The sequence below is a fragment of the Capra hircus genome, chromosome 8 (genome assembly GCF_001704415.2).
Source record: "Capra hircus breed San Clemente chromosome 8, ASM170441v1, whole genome shotgun sequence".
Lineage (NCBI taxonomy): Eukaryota > Metazoa > Chordata > Mammalia > Artiodactyla > Bovidae > Capra > Capra hircus.
In genome coordinates, this window is record NC_030815.1 from 31,059,006 (window position 1) to 31,072,695 (window position 13,690).

Consider the following 13,690-nt stretch of genomic DNA (forward strand, 5'->3'; position numbering starts at 1 on the left):
AACATGAAATGGAATGTGTCAGTTACCTATTATCATATTCCCAAACACTCCAAAACTTAATGGCTCAAGAAAGCAGGTTATTAGCTCCCTCACGTGCCTGGTGGTAAGTGTTAGCCACTGGCTGGTTGTTCATCTGGGCCTGGGACACCTACCAGATTACAGAATAAACTCTACCTTTTGAACATGGGAGATGGGAAATATGAAAGGTCTCATTTAATGAGAACAAGTATGTCCATGTGTCTTGGTTGGATGGCTCTGTGCAATAAGAAAACCCATTCCATCTAATCTGGATCTGTGTACCAAGCACCACCCAGCATGATGCAATGTGCAGTGTCTGTGTTGCTGTGGGAGAAAAGTTTCCCCTGACCAGGGAAGACAAATCCTCTGGATGTTCTGTTCTCTGCAAATGATAAAGTAACTTTCTGTTTTAATCACAGTCTTTGGAGAGCTTATTCACATGATCACATGGATTACTTCTTTGGATCTGCTCACCTCAGGTGAACTGATTAGTCAGGCACCGTATTCTCTGCATTGTAGGGGGAGAAAAGCTACTCAAAATTTGGGTGCTCTAGGAAACCAGTCTTGACACCCAGGAGGCCAGTCTGTTTAGCTTTCCTTAACCGCTAAGAATTATATTTTGGTACAGTCATGGCCTTATAATGCCATTCTCAATAACTGTCCAGAGTAAAGCATTTGGCTGTGAATTCTCTCTTACTCCCTGTGGATTTTTTGTTCTTGTTGTATGCAGAAAATATCAGAGAACGTTACGGAACCCTCACAGGCGAGCTCCACATGATCGAACTAGAGAAAGGTCGTAGTGGTTTGGGTCTGAGTCTTGCTGGGAACAAAGACCGATCAAGGATGAGTGTTTTTATAGTGGGGATTGATCCAAACGGAGCAGCTGGGAAAGATGGTCAACTGCAGATTGCAGATGAGCTTCTAGAGGTAAGTTCTTATGGCAAACGCTGCATTTACTCCTGCTGAATTGGTGTGACGGAGCCATCAGTTTCCAGAAAACCCACCTGGGTCTCATATGGCGACTGAGAAAACTATCACTCACCTAATAACAAAGATGCTTTGCAGCAAATTTGGCTTGAGACCAAATCTCTACTAAGTACCACCCATGCTCCCATTAACTTCCATTAAAGGTTGTGACCGTGTAGCACCAGAAAAAATTTTTGCCCCAAGACAGTAATAAAGATCACACTTCAAAAACAGTGTTTTGTGTGTGCTGCATTTTTATTAGGAGCTTTTGAAAAACCAAATGACCAGTCATGCCCCTGTAATGAGACTGATCCCTGGACCTTCTAGAAGTTGAATCCCTCATGGTAGACTTGATGGGGGTGGATTGTTGTGGGGTTGAATTTAAGGCTAAAAAACATTAACAGTCATTCAGCCCACCAAGCAAAATAAACTTGCGGACTCTACTTTTATAGTGTTTAGAATTGTGTTTGCTTCATTTTTCGTCCTTGCCTCCTATAGGCTGGGATCCACGTGTCTTTACACTGCTTTAGCGCACTTTCCCATGCCTCCTGTGTTTCCCTCTTCGCTGGGAAGGCTCAGTCAGCAGGGGCTAACTGACAGGATGACTGGCAGTTTCCACTAGGCATTGTGCTGCCTAAGCACCTTCCACTGCCTGAAGCCTGAATATACCAGCACTGCTTCTCCCAGTGGCCTACCCCCAGGCCTTGAGTTCTGATAGTAACTGTGAATAGTCAGGCCTTCCCAGGATGATCTGTGCTGATCACAGATGCCTCTGCAGAGCCCTTGCTTGTACAGAGTACTCTAGAAGCTTGTTGCCTGCCAGGATACTCTCCTGTAGTCAGTCCAAGTGATGCCTCGTTAGTCCATGGAGATCAGACTACGTGCATGGAATTTTAATGTTAGTTTTCAACATGAGCATTTTCTTAACTCAGCATCGAAGTCAGGTTCATGTTCTGGGAAAGAAAATGTATGTACTATTTTAAAGGAAGAAAAAAAAATATGCTTTTCATTAGATTGTTGTTGTTTAGTTGCCAAGTCCTATCTCACTCTTGTGAGCCCTTGGACTGTAGCCTACCGGGCTCCTCTGTCCATGAGATTGTTCAGGCAAGAATACTGGAATGGGTTGCCATTTCCTTCTCGGGGGAATCTTCCCAACCCAGAAGATCAAACATTGGCAGGCATATTCTTTACTACTGCACCACCAGCGAAGTCATTTTCATTAGAAAGAAGATAAAAATTTGTGAAATTAAAACTCTGGGCTCAATTAGTGATATTTATTTCTCATAGATCAATGGTCAAATTTTATATGGAAGAAGTCATCAGAATGCTTCATCAATCATCAAATGTGCCCCTTCTAAAGTAAAAATAATTTTTATCAGGTGAGCATTTTCTTTTCCTTGTTTATAAATATTTTTCCTTAGCCATTCAATTCTGATTCTTTTGAATAAAAATGAAACATATATGATAGTGTAAGTGTTATAGGTCCAAGTCTTTGTGGCTACAGAATTTTGTCTAATAATCTGAGTCTTCAAGCTAAAGAATGAAAATAGTATGAATGGTCGTATTACAGGTTAGTGCTTTTTTCCTTTAGAAATAAAGATGCAGTGAGTCAGATGGCTGTATGTCCTGGGCATACAGTGGAACCCTCGCCGGCTACATCGGAGAATCTTCAAAATAAGGAGGTTTGTAGCTTATATTTGTTTCTCTGGGAAGCTTTAGTTTATGCCTCACTTATTAATTTAGCTGACAGTTATAGAGCCCTTTCAGGGATATACGAGAGAAGTAAATTTCTTGATCCTGTTGATCCCCAATATGTTTATAGCCTAGTTTATGGAGCACTCATGTAAATAAGCACTGCTTGCATGAAGCCTAGTAGTAGAGCCTGTCAAGGGAATAATGGAGGTAGAACAGCAGTTGACAGTGTTACCTCTGGGGAGAGAATGCGAACATAGGGGAGGTCGCACATGAGGTGTACATTGAAAGTAGATGTCTTGGGGGCCATAAACATTGCAAGCAGAGGACATGGATTGAGGGATGGGCTGGAGGCTCTGGAAAATGCAGAGAATTGATAACTGCAGAGCCCTGCTGAACAGTGGGAGGCAGGGAACAGGTAGGGTTGGATCATGAAGATCACCATGCAGACCTTGTCTTTTAGGCTATATCTTTGCAGACTCAGAGAATGAAGATTATTTTTAAGAACTCTGGAAATGGTACAGAGAAAAATCGCAGGTTTCAGGACAGAGAAGTTAAGTTGAAGAGAGTAAGAGAATTAAAATAATTCATGGGATAGATATGGAGGACCTGAACTGATGCCCAAAAATAAAAGAGAGAGAAAGAAGAAATGGTTGTGTCAGGTCTTTAGAACCCAAATAGATATCACTTCATTCCCTAACTAAATATATTCAGTGAGGAAAAACGACTGATTGAGAATGTATTCATCCAACAGATATATTCACTTATACCAGGTACGATTTGAGGGCTGAGAATGCATAGGAAACAGAATGAAACAGACGAGATGTACCAGGCTTCCAGATGTCTGATTTGGTGATTTAATAGATGGTTAACTTTTATCAGAATAGAAAAAGTAAAAAAAGAGAAGCAGGTATTTATTTAAAAATAGAGAACTTTCTCTCTGAGGCAGCTTAAGAACGAGGTGTCTGTGGGAAAGCCTGGTAGAAGTGTTCACGGGGATGTCTGGTCTGAAGTTTAGAGATGAGTCCCCATAGATGCCAGCTTGGGAGCCAGGGGGGCCCAGGCTCTGTCTGTGGAGGACGTTTAGAAAAGATGAGAGCCGAGGTCAGAATTGTGTGATGTCAGTTGTAAGGAGAATTGACAGGTCCAAAAAAAGAACCAGGTGGGTGGGTCGCACAGCAGCTGAGGAGGGCCCCATTGAGGAAGGGTGTATATGTAGCACAGCTTTGAATGCTGCGGGGAACTCAAGTGAGAAGGTGAATAAAGAGGGTTCATTGTATTTGCCAACTAGAAGATTATTGGTGATTTTGATAAAGCAAATGGTGGATAAGAAATTTAGGAAAGAAAAGGAAATGGCCAGAGGATGACACAAATTTAAGAGAGTTTTGGTGAAAGTTTTGTGTTTACTTTGTTTAGAGTGAGTAAAAGGAGATAGAGAATGAAAACTTAAAATTAGAGGAAGTATGATACTATTGGTGGAAAAGGTGTAGAATTGGAAACACTCTTCCCTGCTGCTACTAAGTCACTTCAGTCGTGTCTGACTCTGTGTGACCCCATAGAAGGCAGCCCACCAGGCTCCCCTGTCCCTGGGATTCTCCAGGCAAGAACACTGGAGTGGGTTACCATTTTCTTCTCCAATGCATGAAAGTGAAAAATGAAAGTGAAGTTGCTCAGTTGTGTCAACTCCTAGCGACCCCATGGACCGCAGCCCACCAGGCTCCTCCGTCCATGGGATTTCCCAGGCAAGAGCACTGCTGTGGGGTGCCAACTCTTCCCTAAATTAATATCTAAACGTTAGGCTTTTCTGTACACAAGATGCACAAATCATTGTCTCATGCTGGTGAACTGACTCACTAATCATAATGGGGAACTGAGTGAATCAAGTGCTTTTTCAAGACTGTAAAGGAGAAAATTTTATTTTCATATGAGTTGTACCAAAAATGTCCATCAAGAAAATGGATTTTAATAACTTTCAGGTAAAACATTTAATAGCTCCTACATCCACTTGATGTCTAGCACAGCAAAACATAGTGAGTAGTGCCTCTGCTGGCATTCTGTATGTCAGTGCTTGCACTGTTCGGAGCTGGGTTACTATTAGGCATCATTATAGAGTAAATCCATGCAGTCTTGTGAAGCATGTTATGTTTCTGTGCTCCAAAATAATTGCTGGCTAATCACACCTCATTCATATCTTTAAGATATAATGTTCATAAATGTCATTAAGTATTAAAATTGTAATGATGGAATATAGCATATGAAATAATGTTAATTAAGTGTACCCTTTGAGGCTTCCCTGGTGGTTCAGCAGTAAATAATCTACCTGCCAATGCAGGGGACATGGGTTCAGTCCCTGGATCAAGAAGATCCCCCAGGTTAGGAAATGGCAGCCCACTCCAGTATCCTTACCTACAAAATCCCATGCATAGGAGCCTAGCAGGCTACAGTCCATGGGGTCGCAACTTAGTGACTAGACAACAACAATAAACAACTATTTAGTCAAGCAAAACTACATAACATTTGCCTCTTTTGTCGCTTTTTTCCCTCTGCCAGGCTGAACCGAGTGGTATTACTTCTGACGCAGTTGTTGACCTCAGTTCATTGACAAACGTGCAACATCTAGAACTTCCTAAGGTAAATCTGCTTAGAATTGGACTGAAATGATGTGAGGACCTTCACGCTGGTGTTCTGATTCACTGGTTCCCAAAACTAGTCTCCACAGACAGGCAGCATCAGCATCACCTGAGAGCTTGTTAGAACTGCAGGCGCTTGGCCCACCCTGATCTCCCGGAGGAGCAGCTCTGGGGTGTGGCCTCAGCTGACGTTTTAATAAGCCTTCTCCATGATGACAGTGTGCACTGACGTTTGATAACCATTGTGCTAGTTGATACTTGAGCAGGGGCCCAGCTTCTCCTGCCTTTATTATTATCCCAAGGTATGACATTTAGTGATCTCATGTTTGGTTTATTTACAAGGACTTGCTATGGACGAAATAAAAAATTAAACAAGTTATAGGCTTTGTCCTTTGTCAGACCGAAAGCCCAAATGCCTAGAAGTCTCACTGATAGGCATCGTTGAGGTATTTGCTTTTGCAAAGATCTGAACCTTGGATTCAAGTGACCACTTGAAAGAGGTGGTTTGTTGAACAGAATCCTATAATGCTTTTAGGTACTGCAGGTTCATGCTGGAATGCAGGTGGACAGTGGATGAACAGACTAAACAGAAAGAGCAGTGACATGCTCAGGGAAGAGGAGAGGAAGGGAGGAGGTGGAATGGGGGGACAGAGGAATTTTATGTGTAATGCTACAGCAGAAAGGAGTGCTTTCCTCCGAGATTCCCCAGCTCCAAGGCAGGGCACCAAAGGCCGTCTGACTGGGTTGAATCCTATTTCATCAGTTACAGACTTAACACATTTTGTGATCTTGCTTTACCTCCATTTTTCTTACCTGTAAATTGGAGATGATAGCCTTACCTTTGATATTGTAATTATAAAGGTTAAATGAGTTGTTTATAAACTGGTGGGCATAATGCCTGATATGTGGTCAGAGTTTGCTAAGCACTTAGTGGAAAAAAATACTGATTCTTCTTGGTTTATTTTTTTTAAATAAATAACCCTGTACAAAAATGGATTGCTCTGATCTTATCATATACATTTAAGAAAAGTTGTCATGGCAGTTTGTGTTGTGGGTAAAGGGAAAAGAACAGAAGTCATTAAAGCTTTCTTCTGTCAAAAAGTCCGTGCTTGTCCATTCCAGCATCCCTCATTCTGTTGCCATGTCACAGAGAGTCCTTTGAGACAGCAGGGGAGAGGGGACAGGATATTTTAATGCAAATCTTTGAATGTCTATAGGTAAACAGCCAGCAAATGCCCTCTGTACTTAGTAAAATACTTTTCTGTCCACAGTTCAGTAAATAGACTATAATAGAATGAAATATCAGAATTGAGTACCTATAGTCATGGTAGATTACAGAGTATTACTTATATTAATACAAGTGAAATATTTCTTTATGGTACTAGGAAAGAATATTGTGTGCAATATCCGAAATAGAGGGTAGCTCAGTTATTTACTTGGCTTTGAGCTTGGAATTTTTTCAGTGTGATAACACGTTCAACTTCCTGTTCATCATGCTTGATTCTTTGACCACTAAAGCAAGGTTTGGGGTTTCAAAATTCTGGCAATTTTTGACACTTTATGTGAAGTTAATTTGATTATATCCTGTAGAGTTACAGGTAGAAGAAACTTACGTATGATAACAACACTTTTGTATAGAGTATCAGGCTTTGAAGCCTTTTCTTTACTACACTTGATCCTCACAGCAAGCTTTTAGTTGGCAACTATTATTCAGGCTTTTTGGAGATAAGAAAATAGAGATTTAGAGATGTTAAGTAACATATCCAGATTTCCAAATCTAGCCGGCAAGTATATTATAGCTGAGTTCTGCTTACTGTAAACCTGTGTAATTGTCTCTGTAATTGTCTCTGCACACGAAAAGAGTGGTGGTAGGGGGGATGAGCAGTGACAGTCTGGAATGTCATCAGGCATTAGTCATCTCTGTCAGCAAAGCAGCAGTGTTCGTGATCTTTAAAGTGATGATGAAGCTTTACCTCAATGCCAGGATCCTGAAAGTCCAGGGGCAAGGGAGGCTCTCATGTAAGCTCCTTTGTCTCTTGCTTTCTGTCTCCCTGGATGGAAACTCTAATGAGGGAAGTTGCTCTAACCAGAATGAAAATATTCACTACCCTATGGCAAATTTTATTCATATAAATGTTAAGAGGTAAAAGCCAGCATTATGGAACACCTGGTTTTGATAAAAGAAAGTATGGAAAATGTAGCCAAAGTAGGTGTAGCTCTTCTAGCCTTGGCAGGTTTTCAGGGTAAGTCTTTGGACTCATGAGTTGAGAGCATTTTCGTTCTGTATCAAATCAAAACCCGAGTCTTTGAAGTAACCAGTCTGGCTTTTCAGCCCCAGAAAGCACAGAGCGTGTGTCAGGGCACCCTGTCTGCTGCAGGATAAGGGGTAGGAACAGGCGTGCAAGGACCGGTATTAGTGGTTACGTCTAAGCCAGAAAAAGGAGGCAGGAGTGTGCTTTGGTTTTGAGTCACTTAATCAATTATACAGAACTGAATTCTCAAACGTACATTCATTAAGTTGTTGAATACGTTTTTATTTTCTGAATCTGCTGATAAAGTGACTAGAGATATGTTACTTGGTATACGTGCTGAAAAGGAAAGACCCTGACTTTGGGAAAGATTGAAGGCAGGAGGAGAAAGGGATGACAGAGGATAAGATGGTTGGATGGCATCACCAACTCGATGGACCTGAGTTTGACCAAGGTCCGGGAGTTGGTGATGGACAAGGAAGGCTGGCTTGCTGCAGTCCGTGGGTTCACAAAGAGTCGGACACAGCTGAGTACTAGAGATACTAGACATAGGGAAGGAATGAGAACATTTGAATATTTGATGGAGGAGAAATTTAATCCCACTAAAGTAATTCAAAGTTTGCTTAAGAAAAGGGGATTTCAAAGAGTGGATTTTAGAACACCTTTAATTGCTTTTCTAGCCTTTGAGTAAGATGATGTTCAGAAGTTTCGGTCACATACCTCTCTGTTTGGATAAATTTCATGTTTCACATTTCCTAAGTATTTCTGTTTTTGCTTCTGTAGGATCAGGGGGGTTTGGGCATTGCCATAAGTGAAGAAGATACACTCAGTGGGGTCATCATAAAGAGTCTAACAGAGCATGGGGCAGCAGCCAAGGTGAGGCCTCCCCCTTCTTACAGTCAGAAACTGGTGAGGAAGGGAATTCTGTCTGTAAAATCACTCAAAAGTTTCCATGTTTCCATCTAGGATGGACGGCTGAAAGTTGGAGATCAGATCTTGGCTGTCGATGATGAAGTTGTTGTTGGCTATCCTGTTGAAAAGGTACTTATCCAAAAGAAAGCAAATGGTACTGTGAACTCATCCTTGTAAATGGCTAAGTATGTGGGGGTGGGGGTCAGTCATGGGAATCAAAACTGTGTAGCTGTATTAGATATCTGCAAGGAAGAGAGGAGATTTGAAAAGTACTTAATTTCTATTTTCTGTTTTCTAATTAAGATGATGTTAAGTATTTTTCCTGTTACCTGATAAATTCAGTATTCAGTGGGCATTTTTGATAAATATCATTTCAGTTTTCCTGTAGGAAAACTTCAAACTTCTAAACAAATGTCAACTTAGTATTAAAACCAAAGGAATATGTTTAATGAATATTTGCTCCTATGTTGTTTTTGTTCAGGAACTAAGTCGTGTCTGTCTCTTTGTGACTCCGTGAACTACAGCACGCCAGGATTCTCTATCCTTCAGTATCTCCCTGTATTTGCTCAAACTCATGTCCATTGAGTCGGTGATACCATCCAATCATCTTATGCACTGTCGCCCTCTTCACTGTTACAACCTCACCAGAGCCATGACAGGCTCAGAGAGGTGCACTAGGCCAAAAATAATCCCTGAGTCATGCTTCCGGGGCTTCCGGGGACGATAACTCTGGCCAATCAGAGGGATGATAACTGGACAATCAGTAAATACCAGGAAACCCCTGCAGCCAATCAACCCTTGCCAACTCCCTGTCTTTGTTCTAAACTTATAAATACTGCTGTAAATCTGGGCTCAGGGCTTTTGCTGCACTCCACTGTGTTGGATGTGGCGGGGGGCCCTGGCTCGAGCTAGAAATAAAACCCCTTCATGCTTTTGCATTGCCATGGGCTTCTTGTTCTCTCAGTTTTGGGGACTCGGACTCTGGGCAAAACATTCACCTCCTGCCCTCAGTCTTTCCCATTGTCAGGGTCTATTCAGATGCGTCGGCTCTTCACATCTAATGGCCAAAGTATTGGAACTTCAGCTTCAGCATCAGTCCTTCCAGTGAATATTCAGGGTTGATTTCCTTTAGGATTGACTGGCTTGATCTGCTTGTTTGAGGGACTCTCAAGAGTCTTCTCTAGCACTGCAGTTCGAAAGCATCAGTTCTTTAACACTCAGCCTCCCTTATGGTCCAATTCTCACATCCGTACATGACTACTGGAAAAACCATAGCTTTGACTATAAGAACCTTTTTTGGCAAAGTGATGTCTCTGCTTTTTAATATACTGTCTATGAATTTGCTCCTATAAATATCCACTATGTATATTGCTTTGTAAACAGATTTTAAGACTCAGACATTACATTTATAACTTTTATTGTTGGTAAATAGTTGTTTATGCCTGAGTTTCTTTCTTCTCAAAAGTGATTTTAATACTGTACTTACTGGGAGTTTCACTTGAGCCTTTCATAAGTGCTAGAAAAAAAACAAAGTCTGTTTCTTTGAGATTTGGTGTGCCACTGTGTCCATTTATGCATTGGCCAGCAAGATGCTTAAATCCTTTAAAAATTCAGTTTGCGTTATTTTGGAAGAAAATTGCTTTACAGTGTTGTGGTGGTCTCTGCCATACATCAGTGTGAGTCAGTCATAACTATATATGTGTTTCCTCCATCTTGAGCCTCCCCCCACCAATTCCACCCCTCCAGGTCATCACAGAGTGCCAGCTGGGGCTCCCTGTGTCATAGAGCAGCTTCCTGTTAGCTATCTGTTTTATACAGAATAGTGTAAATATGGCAGTGCTGCTTTCTCAGTTTCTCCTAGCCTCTCCTTACCTTCTTGTCCACAAGTCTGTTCTCTGTGTTTGCATCTTTACTTCTTTCCTCTAAATAACTTCATCAGTACTACTTTTCTAGATCCCGTATATATGTGTTAATATATGCTATTTGTTTTCCTGACTTATATCACTGTGTATAACAGACTCCAGGTTCATCCCCCTCACTACAACTGACTCAAATCTGTTCCTTTTTCTGACGAAGTAATATTCCTCTGTGTGTGTGTGTGTGTGTGTGTGTGTGTGTGTGTGTGTGTGTGTGGTACAGTGCAATTTCTTTATCCATTCATCTGTCAGTGGATATCTAGATTGCTTCCATGTCCTAGCTGTTGTAAATAGTGCTGCATTGAACATTGGGGTACATGTGTCTTTTTGAATTGTGGTTTTCTCAGGGTATAAACCCAGTAGTGTGATTGTTGGGTTTTATTGCTGGGTTTTTATCTGGTAGTTTTATTCCTGGTTTCGTAAGGACTCTCCATACTGTTCTCCATAGGGGCTGTACCAATTTACATGTCCACCGACAGTGCAAGAGGGTTCCTTTTCTCCACATATTCTCCAGCATTTTTGCTTGTGGTTTCTTTTGTTTTTGTTTTTTGTTTTTTGTTTTTTAATAATGGCAATTCTGATTGGTGTGAGTTGATACCTCACTGTAGTTTTGATTTTCTTTTCTCTAATAATGAGCTATGTTGATCGTCTTTTTATGTATTTATTCGTCATCTTCTTATATATCTTCTTTGGAAAAGAAGATGTCTTCTTTAGGTCTTCTGCCCAGTGTGTGATTGGACTATTTTTGTTTTTCTATTATTGAACTGTATGAGCTGCTTGTGTATTTTGGCATTAATCCTTTGTCAGTTGTTTCACTTGCAATTTTTCCTCCCATTCTGAGGTTTGTCTTTTTATATCATTAATAGTTTCATTTGCTGTACAAAAGCTTTTAAGTTTAATTAGGTCCCATTTGTTTATTTTTCTCTCTGTTTCCAGTACTCTAGGAGGTGGGTCAAAGAGGATCTTGCAGTGATTTATGTCAAAGTGTGCACTGCCTATTTTCCTCTTAAGAGCTTTATAGTTTCTGACCTTACATTTAAGTCTCTAATGCATTTTGAGTTTATTTTTGTGCGTGATGTTAGAAAATGTTCTCATTCTTTCACACGTAGCTGTCCAGTCTTTCCAGCACCACTTTTAATAATTGTATAGGTTTTATTCTTTAACCCACATGTGTATGTTTTTAACATTCCATTTGGCTTGATTCTTCTCTTGCATAGTTTTCTTTATCTTGCTTTCAGCATAAATGTTCCCATTTTATTAAAAATGTTTATGTAAGCTGCTTCAGGTTGTCTATAGAAACAGAAGTAGTTCAGTTCAATCGCTTGGTCATGTCCAACTCTTTGTGACCCCATGGACTACAGCACACCAGGCTTCCCTGTACATCACCAAATCCTGGAGCTTGCTCAAACTCAGTCCATCCAGTCGGTGATGCCATCCAACCATCTCATGCTCGTCTCCTTCTCCTCCTGCCTTCAATCTTTCCAAAAATCGGGGTCTTTTTAGGTGAGTCAGTCCTTCATGCCAGGGGACCAAAGTATTGGAGTTTCAGCTTCAGAATCAGTCCTTCCAATGAATATTCAGGACTGATTTCCTTTAGGATAGACTGGTTGGATCTCCTTGCAGTCCAAGGGACTCTCAGGAGTCTTCTCCAAAACTACAGTTCAAAAGCATCAATTCTTCAGCATTCAGCTTTCTTTATAGTCCAGCTCTCATATCCATACATGACTATTGAAAAAACCATAGCTTTGACTAGACAGACATTTGTTGGCAATGTAATGTCTCTGCTTTTTAATATGCTGTCTAGGTTGGTCATAGCTTTTCTTCCAAGGAGAAAGAATCTTCTAATTCCATGGCTGCAGTCACCATCTGCAGTGATTTTGGAGCCCAAAGGAATAAAGTCTGTCACTGTTCCCATTATTTCCCCATCGATTTTCCATGAAGTGATGGGACCAGATGTCATGATCTTAGTTTTCTGAATGTTGAGCTTTAAGCCAACTTTTTCACTCTCCTCTTTTACCTTCATTAAAAGCCTATTTAATTCTTCTTTGCTTTCTGCCATAAGGGTGGTGTCATATGCATATCTGAGGTCATCGGCAATCTTGATTCCAGCTTGTGATTCATCCAGCCCGACATTTCACATAATATATCTGCATATAAGTTAAATAAGCAGGGTGACAATATACAGCCTTGATGTACTCCTTTTCCTATTTGGAACCAGTTTGTTGTTCCATGTCCAGTTCTAACTGTTGCTTTTTGACCTGCATACAGATTTCTCAGGAGGCAGGTCAGGTGGTCTGGTGTTTCCATCTCTTTCAGAATTTTCCACAGTTTGTTGTGATCTACACAGCCAAGGATTTGGCACAGTCAGTAAAGCAGAAGTAGATATTTTTCTGAAACTCTCACTTTTTTGATGATCCAGCAGATGTTGGCAATTTGATTTCTGGTTTCTTTGCCTTTTCTAAGTCCAGCTTGAACATCTGAAGTTCGTGGTTCACATATTGTTGAAGCCTGGCTTAGATAATTTTGAGCATTTCTTTGCTAGCATGTGAGATGAGTGCAGTTGTGTGGTAGTTTAAACAGTCTCTGGCATTGCCTTTCTTTGGGATTGGAATGAAAACTGACCTTTTCCAGCCCTTGGCCATTGGTGAGTTTTCCAAATTAGCTGGCATATTGAGTGCAGCACTTTCATAGCATCCTCTTTCAGGATTTGAAACAGCTCAACTGGAATTCCATCACCTCCACTAGCTTTGTTCGTAGTGATGCTTTCTAAGGCCCACTTGACTTCACATTCCAAGATGTCTGGCTCTACATTAGTGATCACATCATCATGATTATCTGGGTCATGAAGATCTTTTTTGTACAGTTCTTCCGTGTATTCTTGCCACCTCTTCTTAATGTCTTCTGCTTCTGTTAGGTCCATACCATTTCTTTCCGTTATTGGGCCCATCTTTGCATGAAATGTTCCCTTGGTATCTCTAATTTTCTTGAAGAGATCTCTAGTCTTTCCCATTCTGTTGTTTTCCTCCATTTCTTTGCATTGATCGCTGAGGAATGCTTTCCTATCTCTCCTTGCTGTTCTTTGGAACTCTGCATTCAGATGCTTATATCTTTGCTTTTCTCCTTTGCATTTTCACCTCTCTTCTTTTCACAGCCATTTGTAAGGCCTCCCCAGACAGCCATTTTGCTTTTTTGCATTTCTTTTCCATGGTGATGGTCTTGATCCCTGTCTCCTCTACAGTGTCACGAACCTCATTCCATAGTTCATCAGGCACTCTATCTATCAGATCTAGTCCCTTAAATCTATTTC

General features: G+C 40.9%; 1 protein-coding gene across 7 annotated transcripts in view; it reads left to right on the forward strand.

Annotated features, from left to right (window-relative positions):
- The window catches only part of MPDZ (multiple PDZ domain crumbs cell polarity complex component), a 179,989-nt gene that overhangs the window by 142,213 nt on the left and 24,086 nt on the right, over positions 1-13,690 (forward strand). For all 7 annotated transcript variants that reach the window (XM_018051960.1, XM_018051962.1, XM_018051963.1 and 4 more), the window contains 6 exons: positions 749-945; positions 2,272-2,363; positions 2,576-2,666; positions 5,227-5,307; positions 8,339-8,431; positions 8,522-8,596. In XM_018051960.1, coding sequence (XP_017907449.1) covers positions 749-945; positions 2,272-2,363; positions 2,576-2,666; positions 5,227-5,307; positions 8,339-8,431; positions 8,522-8,596 — 629 coding nt within the window. The remainder of the gene's footprint in view (positions 1-748; positions 946-2,271; positions 2,364-2,575; positions 2,667-5,226; positions 5,308-8,338; positions 8,432-8,521; positions 8,597-13,690) is intronic.